Source organism: Callithrix jacchus, chromosome 3 (genome assembly GCF_049354715.1).
Source record: "Callithrix jacchus isolate 240 chromosome 3, calJac240_pri, whole genome shotgun sequence".
Taxonomy (NCBI): Eukaryota; Metazoa; Chordata; class Mammalia; order Primates; family Cebidae; genus Callithrix; species Callithrix jacchus.
The window spans coordinates 41797046-41820988 of NC_133504.1; the positions used below are offsets into that span (position 1 = coordinate 41797046).

At 37.1% G+C, this 23943-nt stretch overlaps 1 protein-coding gene and 1 non-coding gene across 6 annotated transcripts in view; both read right to left on the minus strand.

Annotated features, from left to right (window-relative positions):
* Positions 1 to 23943, minus strand: part of RBM46 (RNA binding motif protein 46) — a 55276-nt gene that overhangs the window by 26621 nt on the left and 4712 nt on the right. For 3 of the 5 annotated variants that reach the window (XM_002745327.6, XM_035292830.3, XM_035292833.3), the window contains exons 2-4: positions 14708 to 14869; positions 13341 to 13808; positions 12060 to 12842 (exon numbers count right to left, since the gene is read on the minus strand). In XM_002745327.6, coding sequence (XP_002745373.1) covers positions 12060 to 12842; positions 13341 to 13808; positions 14708 to 14858 — 1402 coding nt within the window. In that variant the 5' untranslated portion in view covers positions 14859 to 14869. Of the gene's footprint in view, positions 1 to 12059; positions 12843 to 13340; positions 13809 to 14707; positions 14870 to 15266; positions 15356 to 23943 lie in introns of all 5 variants that reach the window. The other 2 variants (XM_035292831.3, XM_035292832.3) reach the window with 1 other exon arrangement.
* LOC118152412 (U2 spliceosomal RNA) lies at positions 22647 to 22838 on the minus strand. Its single transcript, XR_004741196.1, has one exon. It is a non-coding gene; the product is annotated as a U2 spliceosomal RNA (small nuclear RNA).

Sequence of the window (23943 nt, forward strand, 5' to 3'; positions counted from 1 at the left end):
AAGTAAATTTCAAGAGTAACACAAATACATTTTCATGAGGACTAAGCCCTCTCAGAGGGTCAAAGACACATAGTTGAGTTAATGGAATTTTGGTCTTACCACTTGGTCATATGAAAACAAATGTCTAAAACGTTATCTTGATGCCTATTTCTCATTTAAGTAGGTGAATTTTAAAAGAAATTCAGCAAATTACCTTTGTTCTTTAAAATGTCAGTTTGAACAGTATCATCAAAGTTAGAGCTGTAGTTAAAACTGGAAAAAAATACTTCTGAAAGTAACGTCATCATAATGTCACAGAGTCATTATTTCATGTTTAGCTTAAGTGCCTCCTAGAATTACTGCTTAAGTTAAATTGAAAAAAAAAAAAAAACCTGGAGAAAGTTCCTCTTTATTTTAAAGCAATGGTTTGGAATATTTTTATCTAAAATTCTTTTTTATTTTTGCATTTCTGCCCATCAGTCTGGAAATAATACTAGCTCATAAGAATAAAAGCACCAAATATTTTTCAGATTAAAACTTCTCACAATAGTATGCTTTCACCCTGCTGTCTTTCAGCAAATTTACAAGTGATAACAGAAATAAAAGCTTCATTTGAATAAAAGGATAAGCAAACAGCGACTATCAAGCTTCGAATATATATACACTAAATACCATTCAATTACTAAAAAAAAAGCAAGATTCTACTGACGTATGCCATTTCAAAGTCAAATATAAGAAGCGATATACAAGTCCGATGCAAAATGAATATTGAAAAAAGTAAGTACAAAAGATACTGTAAGAATGAATATTCATACACAAAATGGTCCCCACAAATCAAGATGGATTCATTTAGGAAAAAATTACTTGCTCAGAAGAAAAGCAGATATATCCAACATAGTTGCACTAAAAACAATACGAAGTTTTAAGAAACAGGACTAATGTGATTTTAATTAACTAATGCTCACATATTTTCAACTCCTTTAATTCTTCCTAAAATCACACTGAAATCAACAAAGCAAACAATATACAGAACTACTTGCCATTAAACTACCACCATGCTATTTTTCTAAAAGGAATTTGCTCACATTGTGCACCTCTCTGCCCTCAAACTGCAAAAGGTTTACAACTAAGGTCAGGTAGGAAGCATACCTTTCCCTCTTGGACTCCCAAAATAACCCATGCAAAGAATTTGTGTATCTGCCTTCATCACTAGACTGTGACTCCTTAAATGAAAAAAACAATGCTTTCTTTATTTTTACCTCCAAAATGCTTAGGGAAGTACAGTTAGCATGTAAGAGGCTTTCAAGAAAGATCTGTTCTTAAAAAAAATAAAATAAAAGTTAATCATTTATGGCCAGAACAACAGTACACAAATCAGATGAAATTAAATAATTGTCAAAAGCTAGTTTGTGACAGGTTCTTCATCCTTGTTTTTAAAAGCTTCAGATAACCATAGAAGTAAGAAAAAAAAAATACCACTTGTATCAGTATTACACAGAGAAGAGATGCCCTGCTTTAAATTATTTGCTAATAAACTATATTACAAGGTGAATTATATACACATAAGACTATCTCCCTCTTTTCACTATTCTCCAGGACTTTCTTTTTCACAACTTGAACTCTCTAGGACTTTCCTTGATCTCCTTGATTTTGCTTATTCCACTTCTATAATGCAAAGAATCCTCCAAAGAGAAGCAGTGGCAACACTGAAAGGCCCAGATTCAAAACAGAGTTGACTTTTAGAAAGAGCAATACTATTCACCTTGATAGTTTGCTCCATTACTAAACAGATAATGAGATTGTGAAAATAGAAGACTTATTTAAAATAGGTAATACAGAATAACCCAAGATATCGCCATATAGCAAATATTTAATGTAGAACCTATCTGTGCTAACCATCAACTCTTTGTGTTCGATCATTCTTGCACTGCTATAAAGGAATACCTGAGACTGGGTAATTTATAAAGAAAAGAGGTTTAATTGGCTGACAATTCTGTAAGATTTACAAGCATGGTGCCAGCATCTGCTAGGCTACTGGGAAGGCCTCAGGGAACTTCTACTCATGGCTGAGGGTGAAGCAGAGGCAGGAACGTCACATGGCAAAAGCAGGAGCAAGACAAGAGGAAGAAGGTGCTACACACTTTTAAACAAGCAGATGTGGAGAGAAATCATTCATCACTGCGAATACAGCACCAAGGGAATGGTACTAAACTATTCATGAGAAATCCACCCCCATGATCCTATCACCTCCCAAAAGACCCCACCTCCAACAAGGAGGATTACATTTTAACATGAGATTTGGCAGGGACAAATACCCAAACTATATCAGGATCCTGCCCATTAAACTCATTGACTATCCTATAGATTACAGATCCCTAAAAATAACCAGGTAAATACATAATTTCTTATCCTGCTGGTAGAGTAATGAGTTTCCAGTGAGATAAGAGAGGTTATTCTTTGCCATTATGAAGAGGAAGGCAGTCTCTAATTTTGAAGTAAGAGCAAAAGGTAAGGTAGAATCTTCCTCAAGGTGCTACTTTGGCATTAACCCCAACTTCCAGCTTTTCTTCTATTAAGGGTATTTTCCTTAAAATCAAATCTTGCTTTAGATAGGACCAAAAAAAGCACCAAAATATTTTTTAAATTGATTTTAAGCCTGTAAACCAAGAAATTTCAAGATGCCAGTAAGAGCACTAAATGCTCACCAGAAGTAAACTCCATGATTTCTAGTTCTCACGTAGGTGCCTGTTATCCCTAAAAAGATATATTTTTATTCATAACAGCAATGATGGCCACTTAAGTAAATAAAGCCTAATTTTTTTCTTTTATTTTTCAAACTTGGGAAATAGAAGTGGTAACACCAAAACAATGTGAATATTAAAAGCACACTCTTAAAGAGATCTGAAATAGTAATTTTAAAAATGACTGAATATCCAGTTTTAAGACTGGATAGAACCGCCCAAAACAGCATCAAACTGAAAGGGTTAAAATAAGGATACCGAAGCAGATCTTTAAAAAGTTACTATCCGCAAAGAAAATATCTTAAAAACAGTAGTTAAATGCATTCTCCAGAAAATTTGACTTCTCAAATTCTTTAAGAAAACAGAGCCAAAAGATGACTTAATAGGTAAGGAACTTCATTTGAGAAACTCTAGGAACTAACAATAACCTCTCAAGACTTCAAAACAATTAAATCCTTGGACTACATAGGTATAAACTAGGATGTCAAGAAGACACCACTACTAATTGATCTCAACTCTGAACTATTTGATGAAACCCTATGACCTTTAACTAAAAGAAGGTATACCTAAAAAGGCATCAACCTTTTAAAACCCAGAGGCCCCAACATTAACAGAAGGGGAAAAAGTAATCCAGAACACTGCTATAACAACACTCAATCTACCCTTAACCTGCCATGTGGCAACATGGAACGTCCTTGCTGTCTATAGCTCCTGACCCTACTTTAATGACCTCTGAAGGCCTGACATTTGTTTTCTGATCAAAGTTTCCTAGACTCCAGATATTTGGCCCTTCTGCCTCCCTGAATTCTCTTTCCCCTTCTCAGCTGCCTAAATGTATTTTTCTGCCTCTAACTCAACAACCTTTACTTACATAGGCAGTCAAGCACCATAAGGATTTCTGTGTTACTGTCCATAGACAAGACCTCAGGCTTTGTGTACTCCACAAAAATAGAACCTAAGGTTTCATTTAAACATTTTGTTTATACGTGAATTTTCCTTACATTATATTAACTGTTCTGATACTGAAAACAGATTGAGGAAATACATAAAATACAAATTGTTCAACTTTTTGTTAAAATCAGCTTTGATACAAAGTTGATAAAATCTGGAATAGATGACTAAAGGAAACTGCATGTACCCACTAAGGATTTCATTTATCGTAGCTAACTTGATCATTAATTAACCATAATTAAGTTGGAAATATTGTACCTGAGTAGGTGTTTTCTCAGGGAACTACATGATTAGGTGTTTTCTTAGGGAACTATAGGTTAACTATGTTAACTACGGTAATAAGGGAGTTAACAGATCTACTTCCATATAGAATCTGAATCTTCTTTATGAAAGGGGCAAACAATGGGTACATAAATATTTGCCATAAATTAAACATGGCTATAGTAAGAATTTTAGAAGTTTAAGTTAAATGTGTAAGGAAATTAGGATGGATAGAAATTTTAAGTCTTTCAGCATCAGTATGGTAAATCAGACACAAGCATCCTGGGAGAAACTTGCTCAGCAACTAATTACCTATATCTCACTCCAAAATAATATTTGACCCACTTTTCTTTAAGAAGCTTAAGTTGAATTATTTGCTATTTACCTAATAATTTTATATTTAACCTAGATAGTCTTTTTTAAAAGAAAAATTGAAGGCTTCTATTTTGTGCATCAATAGAAATAAGAACTAAAAATTTATTAGTTTCAATGATGCTACTAAATCCCCAAATATCTCTAAACTAATAATTCAGGACACTACTTAAAAGTGTCTTCAAGCAGAAGCCTACCTTTAGTCCCAAAAGTTTTGTTGTTAGCTCCAAATCAGAATCTCCTAAAAATATACGTAATATACTTTGGGAGGCAAAGGCAGGAGGATTACCTGAGGTCAGGAGTTCGAGATCAGTCTGGCCAACATGGTGAAACCCTGTCTTTACTAAAAATACAAAAATTAGCCAGGCATACTGGCAGGCGCCTATAATCCCAGCTACTCGGGAGGCTGAGGCTGGAGAACTGCTTGAACCCAGGAGGTGGAGGTTGCAGTGAGCCAAGATCAGACCACTGCACTCCAGCCTGGGCAACAGAGTGAGACTGACTTAAAAAAAAAAAAAAAGATAAATAAATAAAAATTGAGGAGATCCAAGATGTCTGAATAGGAACAGCTCTACAGTGCACTTCCCAGAGAGAGCTATACAGAGGGTAAGTGATCATGGCATTTCCAGACGAGGTACCAGGTGTATCTCAATCAGGCTGTCTGCACAGTGGGTGTAGCCCAAGAAGGGTGAGCCAAGGCAGAGTAGGGTGCTGCCTCAACTGGGAAGTACAGTCCCTGGAGGACCCCCCTCCCTACTCAACGGAGGCCACTAGGGGCTTTTCCAGCCACTCCAGCACTCTGGTTGAGATACTGTGCTTCTCCCATAGTTTTTTACCACCCACAGACCAGGAGATTTCCAGCTGAAAAGCGCCACAAGTTTCCAGAATGGCAGCTGGCACCGTGGGTTTCCCCACACAAAAACTCACACAAATCTGGGCAGCCGTTTCAACTGGCGCCTGGAATGCCTGGGAGACAGAGTCACCCATTCAACTGAAAAAGAGGGGCTGAAAGCAGGGAGCCAGGTGATCTAGTTCACCAGGTCCCACCCCCACAAAGACCAGCAATCTGAAACGCTCTAGATTGAGAGTTTCACAGCAAGAACAGCTGGACCCAGGATGGTTAGGTTCTGTGAGGGGGAAGGGTGTATATGCCATTACCAAGGCAATGGCCACTACCGAGGCAGTCTGCCATTACTGAGACAGAGTGCCATTACTCTGTCTAGAGGTATAGAGGCAGTTCTAACTATACCTCTATAAACAAAACCACAAGGAAGTTCACAGAAGAGCTGGGCAGAGTCCATGGAAGCTCCGCAACACCTCTGCTGGCATACTGTGACTAGGCTACCTCTTGCTGGGCAGGGTATCTCTGAAAAAAGGCAGCAGAACATCAGGAACTTATAAATAAAGCCCCATCTTCCCAGGACAGAGCAGCAGGGGAAAAAAAGGTGTTATAAGCCCCACTGCAGCAGACTTAAACATACCTACCCAGCAGCTCAGAACAGAACAACGGAGCTCCCAGCACAGCACCTGAGCTCTGATAAGCGACAGACTGTCTCCTCAAGTGGCTCCCTGACCCCATATATCCAAAGAGACACGTCATAAAGGAGAGTTGAGGCTGACATCTGACAGGTTACCTTCTGGGACAAAGATAAAAGAAGAAACTGGCAGCAACCCTTAATGTTCTGCAGCCCCCACGATTGACTCCCAGGTAAGCAGTGGGCCTCCAGTAGTCCTGCAGCAGAGGCGCCTGACTGCTAGCAAGAAAACTAAAAAACAAAAAGAAGTAGCTTCAACATTAACAAAAAGGATGTTCACTTAGAGACCCCATCCTAAAGTCACCAACTACAAAGACCACAAGTAGATACATCCACAAAGTTGGGAAGAAACAAATGCAAAAAGGATAAAAACACCAAAAAACCAGAACGCCTCTCCTCCTCCAAAGGATCACAACTCCTTACCAGCAAGGGAACAAAGTTGCATGGAGAATAAGTGTAACGAACGGACAGAAGCAGGGTTCAGAAGGTAGGTAATAACAAACTTCTCTGAGCTAAAAGAGTATGTTCTAACCCAATGCAAAGACACTAAGAACCTTGAAAAAAGGGTAGACAAAATGCTAACAAGAATAATCAGCTTAGAGAAGAACATAACAACTTCATTGAGCTGAAAAACAAACCACGAGAACATCATGAAGCATACCCAAGTTTCAATAGCCAAACTGACCAAGCAGAAGAAAGGATATCAGAGACTGAAGATCAACTCAATGAAATAAAATGGGAAGGCAAGATTAGAGAAAAAAGAGTGAAAAGAAATGAACAAAGTCTCCAAGAAATATGGGATTATGTGAAAAGACCTAATCTACATTTGATAGGTATACCTGAATGTGACAGGGACAATGAATCCAAGCTGGAAAACACTCTTCAGTATATTATCCAGGAGAACTTCCCCAACCTAGCAGGGCAGGCCAACATTGAAGTCCAGAAAATAGAGAGAACACCACAAAGATATACCTCAAGAAGAGCAACCCCAAGGCCCATAATTGTCAGATTCACCAGGGTTGAAATGAAGGAAAAAATGCTAAGGGCAGCCAGAGAGAAAGGTCAGGTTACCCATAAAGTGAAGCCCATCAGACTCACAGCAGATCTTTCAGCAGAAACCCTACAAGCCAGAAGAGAGTGGGGGCAAATATTCAACATTCTTAAAGAAAAGAACTTTCAACCCAGAATTTCATATCCAGCCAAAATAAGCTTCAAAAGTGAAGGAGAAATAAAATCCTTTACAGACAAGCAACTGCTGAGAGATTTTGTCACCAGCAGGCCTGTATTACAACAGCTCCTGAAAGCAAAGCACTAAACATGTAGAGGAACAACCAGTACCAGCCACTCCAAAAACATACTAAATGGTAAAGAGCATAGACACAATGAAGAAACTGTGTCAACTAACAGACAAAACATCCAGCTAGCATCAAAATGGCAGGATCAAATTCACACATAACAATATTAACCTTAAATGTAAATGGGCTAAATGCCCCAATCAAAGGACAGAAACTGGCAAATTGGATAAAAAGTCAAGACCCATTGGTGTGCTGTATTCAGGAAACCCATCTCATGTGCAAGGATACACACAGGCTCATAATGGGATGGAGGAAGATTTACCAAGCAAATGGAGAGCAAAAAAAAAAAAACACAGGAGTTGCAATCTTAGTCTCAGATAAGATGGACTTTAAACCAACAAAGATCAAAAGAGACAAAGAAGGGCATTACCTAATGGTAAAAGGATCAATGCAACAAGAAGAGCTAACAATCCTAAATATATATGTGCCCAATACAGGAGCACCCAGATAAATAAAGCAAGTTCTTAATTACCCACAAAGAAACTTAGACTCCCACAGATAATAGTGGGAGACTTTAACACTCCGCTGTCAATATTAGACAGATCAATGAGACAGAAAATTAACAAGGATATCGAGGACTTGAACTCAGATCTGGACCAAGAGGACCTAACGGACATTTATGGAACTCTCCACCCCAAATCCACAGAATATACATTCTTCTCAGCACCACACTGTCCCTACTCTGACCACCTAACTGGAAGTAAATCACTCCTCGAAAATGCAAACAAACGGAAATCGTAACAAACAGTCTCTCAGACCACAGTGCAATCAAATTAAAACTCAGAATTAAGAAACTCACTACAACCACACAACTTCATGGAAACTGAACAAGTGGTTCCTAAATGTCGATGGGATAAACAACGAAATGAAGGCAGAAATAAAGATGTTCTTTAAAACCAATGAGAACGAATACACAACATACCAGAAACTCTAGGACACATTTAAAGCAGTGTCTAGAGGGAAATTTACAGCAATAAATACCCACATGAGAAGTGAGGAAAGATATAAAATTGACACCCTATCATCAAAATTGAAGGAGCTAGAGGAACATGATCAAAAAACTCAAAAGCTAGCAGAAGACAAGAAATAACTAAGATTGGAGCAGAACTGAAGGAGACAGAAAAAAACCTTTCAAAAAAAATCAGTAAATCCAGGAGCTGGTTTTCTGAAAAGATCAACAAAATAGACAAGACTGCTAGCCAGATTAATAAGAGAGAAGAATCAAATAGATGCAACGAGAAACTACCATTTATGCACATAAATCGGTAAACCTGGAAGAAATGGATAAATTCCTGTACACTTGCAACCTCCCAAGCCTAAAACAGGAAGAAGTTGAAACCCTGAATAGACCAATAACAAGGGCTGAAGTTGAGGCAGCAAATAATAGCCTACAAACCCAAAAAAATCCAGGTCCAGATAGGTTCACAGCCAAATTCTACCAAACGTACAAAGAGGAGCTGGCACCATTCCTTCTGAAACTATGCTTAATCCCAAAAAAGGGAATCCTTCCCAAATCATTTTCTGAGACCAACATCATCCTGAAACCAAGACTGGGCAGAGACTCAACAAAAAAAGAAAACTTAGGGCCAATATCCATGATGAACATCGACACAAAAATCTTCTATAATACTGGCAAACCGACTGCAACAGCACATCAAAAAGCTTATCCATCACAATCAAGTAGGCTTCATCCGTGGATGCAAGGCTGGTTCAACATATGCAAGTCTATAAATGTTAATTCACCACATAAACAGAACCAAAGACAAAAACCACATGATTATCTTAATAGATACTGAGAAGACCTTCGACAAAATTCAACATCACTTTATGAAAAAAAAAGGCGCAATAAACTAGGTATCAATGGAACGTATCTGAAAAATAATAAAAGCTATTTACAACAAACCCACAGCCAATATCATACTGAAAGGACAAAAACTGGATGCAGTCCCTTTGAAATCTGGCATTAGACAAGGATGCCCTCTCTCACCACTCCTATTCAATATATTATTAGAAGTTCTAGCCAGAGCAATCAAGCATGAAAAAGAAATAAAGCGTATTCAATTAGGAAAGGAGGAAGTCAAATTGTCTCTATCTGCAGATGACATGATTGTATATTTAGAAGACTCCATCGTCTCATCCCAAAATTTCCTTACACTGATAAGCAACTTCAGCAAAATCTCAGGATATAAAAATCAATGTGCAAAAATCACAAGCATTCCTATACACCAATAACAAACTTAAAGAGAGCCAAATCAAGAACGAACTGCCATCCACAATTGCTACAAAGAGAGTAAAATACCTAGGAATACAACTAACAAAGAATGTAAAGGACCCTTCAAGGAGAAGTACAAACCACTGCTCAACGAAATCAGAGAGGACACAAACAGATGGAGAAACATTCCATGCTCATAGTTAGGAAGAATTAATATCGTGAACATGGCCATACTGCCCAAAGTAAGTTACAGATTCAACACTATCCCTGTCAAGCTACCAATGACCTTCTTCACAGAACTGGAAAAAAGCCACCTTGAACTTCATATGGAACCAAAAGAGAGCCCACATAGTCAAGTCAATTCTAAGCAAAAAGAACAAAGCTGAAGGCATCACAATAGTGGACTTCCAACAATACTACAAGGATCTGATCTTTGACAAACCTGACAAAAACAAGCAATGGGAAAAAAAATTCCGTTTAATAAATTATGTTGGGAAAACTGGCTAGTCATGGGCAGAAAACAGAAACTGGACCCCTTCCTGACACCTTACACTAAAATTAACTCCAGATGGATTAAAGACTTAAACATAAGACCTTACACCATAAAAACCCTTGTAGAAAACCTACACAAAACCATTCTGGACACAGGCATAGGCAAAGACTTCATGACTAAAATACCAAAAACATTGCAACAAAAGCCAAAATAGACAAACGGGATCTAATTAAACTCCAGAGCTTCTGTACAGCAAAAGAAACAATCATTAGAATGAACTGGCAACCAACAGAATGGGAAAAAATATTTGCAATCTACCCATCTAACAAAGAGCTAAAACAGATTTACAAGAAAAAAACAAACCCATCCAAAAGTGATGAAGGATATGAACAGACACTTTTCAAAAGAAGACATATATGAGGCCAACAAATATGAAAAAATGCTCATCATCACTGGTCATTAGAGAAATGCAAATCAAAACCACACTGAGATACCATCTCACACCAGTTAGAATGGCAATCACTAAAAAATCTGAGACAACAGATGCTAAGAGGATGTGGAGAAATAGGAACACTTTTAGACTGCTGGTGGGAGTGTAAATTAGTTCAACCATTGTGGAAGACAGATTCCTCAAGGACCTAGAAATAGAAATACTATTTGACCCAGTAATCCCATTACTGGGTACATATCCAAGGGATTATAAATCATTCCATTATAAAGACACATCCACATGTATATTCACTGTAGCACTGTTTACAATAGCAAAGACCTGGAACTAATCGAAATGCCCACTGATGATAGACTGGATAAGGAAAATGTGGCACATATATACCACGGAAAACTATGCAGCCATAAAAAATCGATGAGTTTGTGTCCTTTGTAGGGACATGGATCAATCTGGAAATCATCATTCTCAGCAAACTGACACAAGAACTGAAAATCAAACACTGCATGTTCTCACTCACAGAGGGGTGTTAAACAATGAGAACACATGGACACAGGGAGGGGAGCATTACACACTGGGGTCTGTTGGGAGGGGTTAGGGGAGGGATCAGGGGCTGGGGAGGGATAACATGGGGAGAAATGCCAAATATAGGGGGGATGGAGGCAGCAAACCACATTGCTATATGTACCTATGTGACAATCCTGCATGATCTGCACATGTACCCCAGAACTTAAAGTGTAATTAAAAATAATTAATTAAAATTTAAATGAAAAAAAAAAAAGATCTGTAATACTATGGCAGTGGCAGTGGTACCTAAGCAAGCCTAAACAATATATAAAAAGTATTCTCCCTTTTGACAATGTTTTTCTTTTTTGACTATTTTTCTTAAAATTGAGAATATCAATTTTAAATACATATAGGCTTCTGTACTATGGTTCTGCAACCATACAAAAAATTAATTTTCAGTGAAGAGTTTGACAATTATAATCAAGAAACAATCATATTCCTCAGGAGATCATTCTCTTTTATTTCTGATTCTCAGAAAACTACTACTCTTCCAGTAAATATTATTTGGGGCACAAAGTTATCATCTACTAAAATCTACTGCTGCCTTAAAAAATAAATAGGTAAAGAGAGGGGAAAGGCTAACATAACAGTAAAAAACAGAAAGTAGGAAAACACCATTGTGATATTATGTCTCTTCCTTTACAATGTCACATATTTAGTTAGCATAGCTTTTTATGCTTTTGCAAAGCCTTTCATAATTATCCTTCAAACACTTTAAAGAAAATTTATTTTAAAAAGCATGAAGTTAAAAGAGAGAGTGGTCACAAATATCTCTTAAAGATGGCTATTGTCTTTCATGAGTGATAATGACAAATTTCCAGATTGGTGAGCATAAAGCTGTGTCAAAACATGACCCATCTGAAATCCCACTGATTTTACTAACTCCCTGCCTCTACAGGGTTATAAACACTATAGTAAATAAAAACCAAATTTTCCTGTTGGTTAAGTAATGCTTAAAAAGCTAAATGTAGAAAGATTTTACAGGGCACAAGTTTCAAGAAAGTTATTATGACTTCATAAAACTAAGACAAAATTTTTCTCATATATTTACCACTAATATTAAGAGTTTGAAATAAATAAATCTATAAATAATCTATAGCATTTCCTAATTTCATATTCTACACTGTTTAAAGTAGTTTTAAACTTACCCAAATGAAGTAGTGTAAAATGGGCTGCCAGTTCCTTTGCATCTTCTAAGGTAGTACAGAGTTTATCTGGCATGAAGTAACTCTGGGATCCATTTGCAATAGCAGGAATAACTATCTTATATACCAAGAGTACTTTCCCATCTTGACTTGTTGTTGAATATAAATAATATTCTGGTGGTGCCCAATTATTTTTGTTGCAATAATAATCTAAATGCATTACTGCAGAATTAAAATGACTGGATTTTAGAGAATACATACTAATTGGAGTAAGCTTGGTTCCAGGATAAAAAGGATAAGTATATCTTTCAACTTCAGGTGGACTTGGGCTATGCTGACCATTGAGACGAGCAGAAAGAGTTGGCAGCTTGCCTAGAGTTTTTGGGTGGCTCTCTTCTTTATTGGCAAACACAATCAGATTTTCAGAACTGGGACTAATCTGACCATTAAGATGCTGTCTCCAAGTGTTTTCTTTGTTTACTGGTTTAGCTAGTGTTACCTCAATACTTGCTCCATCAATGAATTTTCCATTCATAACAGACATGGCAGCCACTGCATCTTCTCGGTTGAAAAAGTGAACAAAAGCATAATCTCTAAGTTTCTTTACTCGTTCAACTGTACCAGGCTTAAATTTATTGAATTCTGCTTTAATTGTTTCCTCTGTAGTTGAGATCATTAAATTTCTTACATAGAGAACTTTAACTCTCTGCATGGTTTCCTCATCCACCTCTTTCTCGGGGTCAGCCCAATCTACCTGAATGGTGTGGCCCCATAGTTGAAATGTTCCTGTAAAAAAAAATTAATTTGAAAGAGAATTAAAACAAAAAATAAAGTTAAAGATGTTCAATAAAACTGTTTCCCCAGAGAAGCAGAAACTCAACTACACATCAATAAATTTAGTTAAGCATTTGTTTTCTATTCAAACAAAAGTTTTTACTGAAGCAAACAACTAAAATGTATGATGTAATTTAAGAGTGAATAGAACAAATACACTTCAAAGTTAGATCTTTATCAGAAGAATTAAGTGTTGCCCTTTGGGTTTTTATTAAACAACAAGTAATAGTTCAAAGTGTATACATTCAGTAAATATATCATAAAGAGTACTCATAGGAACAATTTATTGTATTTTAGAATCATGTGATTTTACTTCATTACTTAAACAATTCTTTATTCCTCTAAGTGGCATTATATATTTTGATAATATTGATCCATGGGATACTATCATATCTCCATATTTGTAGTAAGGTTAACACTGGAAAATAACCTTTAAACTAATCCATTTACCTGGAATTAGTTTCCTCCTTGCCATAGCAGCAGCTCTATGAGATTCATACTCCACAAATGCAAAACCACGATTTTTGGTCTTATCGGTTGCACTTGGATAAACAATGACATCTACAACTCCTTCTGTAACTTTCTTCATTTCATCTAAAATTTCTTCTTTCTTCTTTTCCTTGGGAATAGCTCCAATAAATAATCTGCAATTATCCAAGCTTACACACACACCGATAAACTTCCCTGGTCGAATCTCATAATTATTAAGAATTCTAATGGCTAACTGGGCTTCTTCTTTTGTAGTATACATCACAAAAGCATAACCTCGATTTTCACCACTAAATTCCATCATAAGTCGAAATTCATATATTTTCCCAGCTCTTTCAAATACAGGAACTAACTCATCTTCATACATATCACGAGGTATTTTTCCTACAAAAACTTCACAGCCTCTAGGTGGGGGGGGACCTTCCCAACCTGCAAGACAAAAATGAATAGACACATAAATTCTAATCAGGTATTTGTATTCACCTTTCAATCATTTATTCATTCAACAAATTTGCTGTGCTATGTGCCACTCAGAATTCTAGGTCTTGGGCATACAACAGTGGATAAAATAAGGCCCCTTCCCGTATGAAGCTAATATTCAATAGAAAAGGGAGATAGTGAGTGATAAGTGCTACGAAGAAAATCAAGGAAGTGATCAGGCAAATCTCTGGGTACATGAGATTTAAGCAGAGCCCTGAATAGATTGAGGGAGTGAGCCCTGAGGATTATCTGGAAAAAGGGCATTCAGAAAGAAGAAAAAGCAAGTACTTTATGTGTCAGAGTGACAGATTATGGAAGCTCATACAGCTAAAGTGTACTTGAGAAAGGAAGAAAGTGGTTAAGTGCCGAAGCCACTGAGGTAACCAGAAGCCATATGTTCATTTTAAGTGTGATAAATTGGAGGATTTTTGAGCAAAGAAATTATACTGGTTATTGGTAGAAAGGTGAAACATTCTATTTGCCTGTTTCCTTTGGTTTTCTAGTTTAAACACCACTCACCTACTCACTGATGTTTCAAATTCCTCCACAGATGATCTCCTCTTTAACACCTAGAGTAGCACCCTCTTCCCCGCTTTCCTAATCCTGACTTCTTTCTCAACCTAGCCCAGCTTCTTTCTCAACTGCTTCTAAGGCCAAGAGCAGGGCTGAAAAAATGCAAGGGTAAGTTATGAGTAACACTGATAATCTACCTCTCCTCAACAGTAAAAACAATTGTCTTAAAGCAGTTATAAGGAGAGAGCTATTGTTTGGAATACTTGGGGGATACACATCTAATCTACATAATGCGGTTAAAGATTAAATTTAAAAGACTAAAAACAAATCCACACCTGGAGGAGGACCACCAAATTTCCTTTGTCCATTTTCCTGAACCATGTTATAACCAGTCTTTTCCATCAAAGCAAGTAATGCTGCTTCATTCTGAGTACCAGTTCGAACTTTACTGCATCCGTTTATTCCATCAGTGTTTTCTTCATTCATGGTTACAGGTCCTAAAATAAAGTTTAATAACACTGTTTAAGTTTATGACAGAATACCAAGAATCTACAAAGCATTTCTTTGGGTTGCACAGAAACACAGTTGTGGCTGGCTTGTTTAATTAGCCTTCATTGTCCTCTGAGGTTCTGCCCCAAGGCTCTTCCCTAGTGGAAATTTGCAAACTTCACTGACCAATTATGCAGCACCTTCAAGCCGTAAGAAAGGGACACGAACAATAAAAAAGAAAAAGCAACAAGGTGGGAAAACAAAAGTATGTGAAAGAGAAGAAAAAGCAAAGCAAATAGAGTAAGAGCAAAATATAAGCCATCAATGAATATACCTGCCAATCTACACAGCCCAAAGTTTAAATCATTTTATCATACAGGCCAACGGAAATTTTCTGTTACTTACACTTGTCAGACACACACAGCCTAATGCTAAACTGCTCAATGTCAGCGATCCTCAAGAGCTTCGCCAGTTACCAGAAATTGAACAGATGGCTGGAATAAGTAAACAGAGCATCAAATCAACCCCTGTTCCTATCTACTAGAAGTTGTTACCAGAGAGAACAGAGAACACAACCACTTATCATCTGAGCAGAAACTGGAGCTACTGTGAATTCCAGTTGACAGCAACTTAAAGTTATGTCAACAGATGAGCAGGAGCTAGGGTAGAAGAGCTGAGATCTATATTGACCACATATATAAAAATGTATTTTAACTTTTAAAAAATGAACTTAATTAGCATATCGTTTAGGGTTTTTTTTCCCCTAAAAAAAAAACCAAGGCTTTGATTTATTCTGTCTCTTGGTTAATTTTACATCTCTCTCATTTAGTTTTACCATGAATAAATGCAAACATTAAAATTCACAGAACGGAGAGTATATGGGGAAAGCTATTTTGACTTTCAATAGATCCTTCTATATTATAAATAAAAACCAAGTCATCACAGCATAACATTTTTAAAGTATGAAATTTTGAGTCACGGCCCTTTCATTTCAGACTTCTGAGTTGTACAATTGAGCAATTTATTCAATTTATGGCCGGGCGCAGTGGCTCAAGCCTGTAATCCCAGCACTTTGGGAGGCCGAGGCGGTTGGATCACAAGGTCAAGAGATCGAGACGATCCTGGTCAACATGATGAAACCCCGTCTCTACTAAAAATACAAAAAATTAGCTGGGCATGGTGGCACGTGCCTGTAATCCCAACTACTCAGGAGGCTGAGGCAGGAGAATTGCCTGAACCCAGGAGGGGGAGGTTGCGGTGAGCCGAGATCGAGATCGTGCCATTGCACTCCAGCCTGGGTAACAAGAGCAAAACTCCGTCTTGGGGGAGGGGGGAAGAAAATGGAGTATCAATACAAGTTACCACAAGGCTGCTGCTAAAATTTATGGAAACTATGTATGTAAAAGGCTTGTTGAGTTTCCCTAAGAGTCAAATAAAGGTTAGTTCTAATAAATACTAGAAAGCAGTGCTCCCTAATTTTTTGTGCACCCACACTGCTATCACAGGCATCACTTGTTTTCTTTCAGAAACATCTTACATTTTCTCAAAGGTTGAACACACATGTGATATGGTAGATACATACCTAGGGAGGAGTACCAGCATCTTTACTGTAAATTCTGTCATGAGGGTGGAAGTGGAAAGGATGTCTACAAAGAATCACTGCTCTAAGGCAAATGAAACTGTCACTGAGTTATCCTCAATAGTACTTGGTATAGCAGAAGTTCTGGAGACAGACTGTATTTGAATCCTTTCTTTTCACTTACTAGCCACATAATTTTGTGTAAGTTACTTAGCTCCTCTATACCTCAATTTCCTCATCTGCGATATGCAGGTAATGCCTATATCAGAGTTTTTATGAATTACGAATCAGTTAACTGGTATAAAAAAATCCTCTAGGAGTCCTTTTTTGGCTTAGACAATACAAATATTTACCAATACCAATTTTTATGCATACATTGGATCCCTTCAAATCATTAAACATCTGCAAATAACTATGGCTTTGAAAACAACTGTTCAGTTTATCTTTAGAGTAACTGGCTTCAAAATAAAGCTGTGAAACAAGATAAAAACAGGCTGAGAATACTGATCATAAGAGGTTCTATTTACTTAATAGGTCTATTAGAAATACCAGGACACTTCCACTTGTTATCTATAATCTCTAAGCTAGTGGAAGCTACTTATCACTGCTAAAAGAAAATTACTCTTTCCATTTAAGTAATGGAAGAAACTGAGGCTTAGAGAGAGAAACCATACTACCCCCCACAAAATCACAGAGCCAGAAAGTGACAGAATGCAATCCCAGGTTCGCTTAATCACAAATACCCCTTCCAAGAAAAAATTTTGGCATTATCTTCTGTTAAAACTTTACCTGAAAGTCTCCTAAAGAACAGGAAGCCCAAGTTAGCTTTTATGCAAATGGAATATTCAAAAATAAGTTGTCATTGCTAAATTTGGTAGCCTTTAAGTCCTTCCTAGTTTTAAAATATCTGAATTTTTGCTCTAGAGTGGTGACTCTTTGGTGACATCCTTTCTACTCCCACCCTCATGACAAACGCCATTGCAGAAACACTAATACTCTTTTCTGAGTGGGAATGAATATAGCTACAAAAACTTCCTATCATACATACCATACACAGTGTTTTTACAGTTTTAAAGCTGTTTCCAAGCTCTTTTTTATTTTATTACATCCAATGTAATAATTCTGGGGGAAAAAAACAAGGCATGAGAGTAGCTCATGAACTCACAGTTTCTAATTCACTTTCCTAAACCTAATATCTGTAAGTCCAGTTTTCTTTCCTAAGCTAAGACTCATTTATCAAACTGCCTGATGAACATAAGTGTTGAAAATGAGATATTCATAAGGTATATCAAATTCAACATACGAAAAACTGAATACCATTTAATCTTCCAAACCCGTTCCTTTCTGTTGTACCTCATTTCAATGATTCATCCATTCAATCAATAAATGGCACCCCAACAAACATATTTTCTCTCTTCCAAACTCTTACCACCAGAAATCCAAGTGTTATCCCAGAGTCCTTTGATGCACAGCTCATCAGTCACTAAGACTTGAAGATTTTATCAAATATTTATTTATTTCATTTTTTGAGACAGAGTCTCACTTCATCACCCCGGCTAAAGTGCAGTGGTGTGAAGCTGGCTCCTGCAGCCTTGACCTCCTGCGATTTTCTCACCTCAAGTGTTTCTCCCACCTCAGTCCTCCAAGTAGATTGGACTACAGGCTACAGGCACACACAACCATGCCCAGCTAATTTTTGTATTTATTTTGTGTATGTGTAGAGACTGGATTTCACCATGTTGCCCAGGTGGTCTCAAACTCCTGAGCTCAAGCAATCCACTCACCTAGGCCTCCCAAAGCGCTGGGGTTATAGGTGTGAGCCACTGAACCTGGACCTAAATATTTCTTGAAATCAGTCTGTTCCTGTCCATCCCTACAGCCTGTTCTCAGATAATTATTTCTTGCTTCAATTAGTGCTAGGTTCCTAAATATTGTTCCAACTTTTAATTTGGTTCCCCTCAAACAAAATCTCTAAAATGCTGTCAAGGTGAAACAAAATATATATCTGCTTATCTTAAACTTATATTTCAAATCAAAAATAAGGAAGAAAATGACTAAATTATTAATGTTAAAATCAGGAAGATCCTTCTAAAAAATAAGTTTAAAAGCCTCAAAAGGCACCTGAGAGTTTGAGGCTGAAGTGAGTCATGATTGCACACTACTACTCTCTGAATCTGAATCACTGGGCTGGGCAACAAGAGCAAAATCCTGTCTAAAATAAACAAATGCCTGAAAAAAATTAATAGATTTTTTTAACTACACAAAAAATACTTTAGGAGGCAAAAATACCTCAAAACCAAGTCAAAAAATTACACAGAAAAATGATCTGTAACACAACATAAAGAGCTAATTTCCTTAAAACAAAAAGAGCAACATAGTGTTGTAGTTAACTGCAGACTCAGGTTCAAGACTGGCTAAAAAAATCTGAATCCTGGTTCTTCCTTTTACTAAGCTATGACTTTGGACAAATTATTTAGCCTCTCAATGCCTATGTTTACTTTCTATAATAAGTAGATAATAGTTTCTATCTCAGGGTAGAAGGATTCAGATGATTCAAAATAAAGGGTTTAAAATAGGCCTTTGCATACAAGCACTATAAATGCATTTCCTATTATTAATATCTAATAAAACAGTAAGAAAAACAAACTGCAAAGCAGGGCCTGCAAACTCAAAATTCATTCATTTGTTCAACAAATATGCACTATTCCTTATGTCTGGAATATTATTAGTAAATATAAAGCCAAAATTTCTCCCCTGCATAGTTTATACTCTAATGGGGAAAATAACAGATGATTTAAAAAAATAAGCAAATAGGCCAGGCGTGGTGGCTTAAGCCTGTAATCCCAGCAATTTGGGAGGCCGAGGCGGGTGGATCACAAGGTCAAGAGATTGAGACCATCCTGGTCAACATGGTGAAACCCCGTCTCTACTAAAAATACAAAAAAATAGCTGGGCGTGGTGGCGCGTGCCTATAATCCCAGCTACTCAGGAAGCTGAGGCAGGAGAATTGCCTAAACCCAGGAGGCGGAGGTTGCGGTGAGCCGAGACTGTGCCATTGCACTCCAGCCTGGGTAACAAGAGCAAAACGCCGTCTCAAAAAAAAAAGCAAATAATATATGAGGAAGTAAGAATGCTTTGGGAAAAAGGGAACAGGAATAGGGCACATGGATCAGTGGGAGGTTGACAAGGGAAGAGAACATGCAAATTTAAACAGGAAAGCTAATGCAGACTTCACCAAAACAGTCACCTTCCAGCAAAGAATTAAGGAGCCTACCCATGCAACTATGGGAAGAACATCCCATACAAATGGAGAAACCAAGACAAAAGGTCTTAGCTTAAAGGCTAGCTGCTCTTCAGTAGAGGACTGAATCAAAAATCAGGGTACAACTACACGAGGAATGTTATGCAGCTGTTAAACAATGCCATAGATTTGCACATACTGATATAAAAAATATTCAAGAAATATGTGAGAAAGAGCAAGTAGGAGAGTAATACATTTACTTTCATATGAACTGTGTATGTGTTGTTTTAAAGATACACATGTACATATTCATAGTTGGCTGTGTAGGAATATATAAATGTTAAAACAATTTACAAGGAACTTTACTGGTAGTTATCATATGTGAGGAGGAATAAGGTGTCAAGTAACCTTTACTTCTCACTTTTCTGTGATTATCAAGAGCATGTGCTACTTAATGAAAATTAAAAAGCCCTTTCAGGGGTTTCCAAGACCTTAAAAACAAAATCTAAACTCTTCAGAAAGCCATAAGGATCTCTTCAGCATCTGTCCCTCCAGCTTCATTTCTTATTATATGCCAACAATGCTGACCTATTTGCAAATTCTCATATATGCCAAGTGCTCATAATATGTTCCTTTACATAGATTGTTCCCACAGTCCTCTACTCTCTTGGCCTTTCCTACTCCTAATATTCTCCAGGAAAACCTTTTTTGAATCTCCCTCTCAACTCTAAATCAAGTATTCCTTTATATGTACTTATATCACAGAATCCATTTCAGAGTGGGGTGACTGTCAATTCCCTCCATCTCCCTCCCACTACCAGACATTGAGAAGGGTCTAGCCTTTCATTTCTGAATCTCAAGCACCATGCAGACTCCCTGGCATATGATGAATGTTCATTCAATGAATGAGACAGGGAAGGAGAGACACCATGATTTAACTAAAAATAATGGAACTGTGTGAGAGAAGACCTGAATTCCAGTTCTTGGTCAGATCTTTGGTAAACACTTTACAACTCTGACCTTTACTTTCCTAACAATGAAATTCTGTTTTATGTTTATTTCTACATTTAATGATTTGGCATATTAAATATCACATATAATGACAGGCACTTTATATACCTTATCTTATTTATTCTTTATAGTAATCCTGTAAGTATTTTTCTTTTTCATTTTAAAAATACATAAACTGAGAGTAAGAAAGTCATAGTGCTAATAAATTGGTTAAGGTAAATATGGTATTCAAATCAGAAATCTGCCCAAAGGCTGGTCTCCTAACCCCTACTTGTATTACCCTCATTTTAGATATTTAAAATTCACTTCTCTGAAAAGCTATGTGATCACTTGAGGTCATATAACTTACAAATAGCAACACAAGTACCGAAATCCAGATCTTTTTCACAATTGTTTTTATGTTATAACATCAAATCAATTATTCATACCTTCTTTGAAAAACTATTGCATGCTTTTAAAACAACCCAGACACTGTACTAACTTAGATGGAAAATTATAGTAACAAAACTTTTTTTGAAAACCCCTAATAAAAATAATTTTAAATTTATAAGAGATCTTAAAAATTATCTAATTCAACTACCCACCTGTTACGGGGATCTCTTTATAATATTGCCAAAAAGCAGGTATCCATCTTATTTTTAATTTTTTTTATTATACTTTAAGTTCTGGGGTACATGTGCAGATCATGCAGGATTGTTACATAGGTATACACATGCCATGGTGGTTTGCTGCATTCATCCCCCCGTTTATTTTTGATTCTTACAAAGAACTTATCCTCTAGAGCAACTAAACTTTGAATAATTATTTAAGAAAGTTATTTCTTATGATGTATCATAATCTCTTTCCTGGTAACTTTCACATATCAATCCTGATTTTAACCTTCTGTCCAAAGTGAACCTGCCTCTTTCATATAATTGCATTTGAAAGATGATTCACTTCCAAGTACCTAAAACTACAGGCACGCATCACCACACCCAGCTAATTTTTACAGAGATGGGGTTTCAACATGTTGCTCAGGCTGGTCTTGAACTCTTGTGCTGGAATTACAGGCGTGAATCACAGCACCTGACCTCATTACCAGTTATTTTATTCCAATACTTTCCTAAACTGGCATCCCTTAAAACATTTTTCCAGAGGTGATTAACAGGTCTCCAAAATGTGTTCCATGTCTAAACCCATCTGAGAAATCACTATACATCCCTCTTGAAAGTATCACAATGATCATCTGCATTATTTAAGGCCATGAAAAGTTTCAGTTAAAAAGAACTTTTCAGCTTTAACTCAAGCGTTTCAGCATGATACCTTAATTGTCCTTGTCATATCTATTAAGTTTCTACAGAACCATGGGAAAATGCTACTTAACTGTTTCTTATATGATATAGTTTATGTTCTCTCATTAGCCTGTCCCATTTTCCTTCAAAAGCGTGGTGGCCAGAATTGAAAACTCCACCAGTACAGAGAAGCAGCACAACTACACAGCTGTATGCTATTATTGCTGGTTGAAATTTAGCATGCTGTCACCGAAAACCTCAAATCTGACCTGCCCTATATTAAGTAACCAGATTTTAGAATCAACTTAATTTCATCCTATTAGATTCAACCTGCCAATTCTTCTTACCTCCCCTCTGATCTTTTACTCACTTGTCCCATCCATGAAATAGCTAACTTCCCCGCCTTCCAAGATAAAACTTTTCATATTAGCAAGAGCTATTTGTCCAAATATAAACAGAAAACATCTTAAAATTTCCCTACTCTGACCAGTGAGTAATAACAGGATTCTGCATTGTCTTAAATAGTCAACATTCCGTCATAATTGTAATATCACACAATATTTACCCATCAATACAATTTGGGCCCTGAGAATTTGTTTTAAGATGTATCTACATTTGAAAAATGGGTATATGAGATATTCCAAGAAAACTCATTTTGCTTTTTTAAAAAATTTATCCCCCCGAGGGGGTGCCCCATTCCTGGAGGTACTGCAATACCAGATTGATGTGTGGAGTAGATGGAGCAAGATCCTATTCCATCTCCCTGCTCCAAAAATCCATTTAATATTTTTGTCCTCAGATAGAGGATATATCAGATATTAAACTGCTAAGAACACATACTATACTTGATCTTGGCCAAAAGGCAGAAAAGCAATAGAAACTCACTTACTAAAAAAGAATAAAGCTATGCCATAAGGATCTATTTCCAGAGAAGGAAAAAAAAGCTGTTCAGCTTACCCTCAATTCTTCCTTTCATGTTCATTTCAACATTAAGTACTATCTCATCTTTCTTTACCTTGTTTTTAGGTTCTTATAATTCACAAACTTCGAGCATTTTTTCTCCCCTGAGATGGAGTCTTGCCCTGTCACTCAGGCTGGGGTGCAGTGGCACCATCTTGCCTCACTGCACCCTCCATTTCCCAGGTTCAAGTGATTCTCCTGTCTCAGCCTCCCAAGTAGCTGGGACTACAGGTGTGTGCCATCATGCCCAGTTAATTTTTGTATTTTAATGTTGGCCAGGCTGGTCTTGAACTCCTGACCTCATGATCCACCTGCCTGGCCTCACAAAGTGCTGAGATTACGCGTGAGCCACCGCACCAGGACTATTGTGTTTTTTTAACTGAAGATTTCAGATGAGTATCTTTACACATTTACTAAATGGCAGAAATAGTAGAAAATAATTTTTATCAAGGGAAAAGTCTTATGTCTGTATTATCAGCTGTGTATCTTACACTATATTTCATGGACAGATTTATGTGACACCAAATGCAATGAATAAAACATGTACTATTAATAGATTCGGATAGAAGAAATGTTATTTTTTTCTAATCAGAACCAATAATAAGACAAGGATTGGCTGGGTACAGTGCCCCACCCTTGTAATCCCAGCCCTTTGGAAGGCCAAGGCAGGTAGATTGCCTGAGGTCAGGATTTCGAGACCAGTCTGGCCAACATGGTAAAACCGTTTCTAAAAAAATACAAAAAAAATTAGCCACGTATGGTGGCATGTTCCTGTAATCATTGTAATCACAGCTACTCAGAAGGCTGAGGCAGGGGAATTGCTTGAACCAGGGAGGTGGAGGCTGCAGTGAGCCGGGATCAGGTCACTGCATTCCAGAGCAAGACTCTGTCTCAAGGGAAAAAAAAGGTAAGGACTGAGCAACCAACTTTCAGCCTTTTGTCTTTTAAAAAAGTCAATGTTTTTCTATCACCCTTCATTTAAAATTAGGAGCATTTTAAATGATACAACTATCCTTCTCA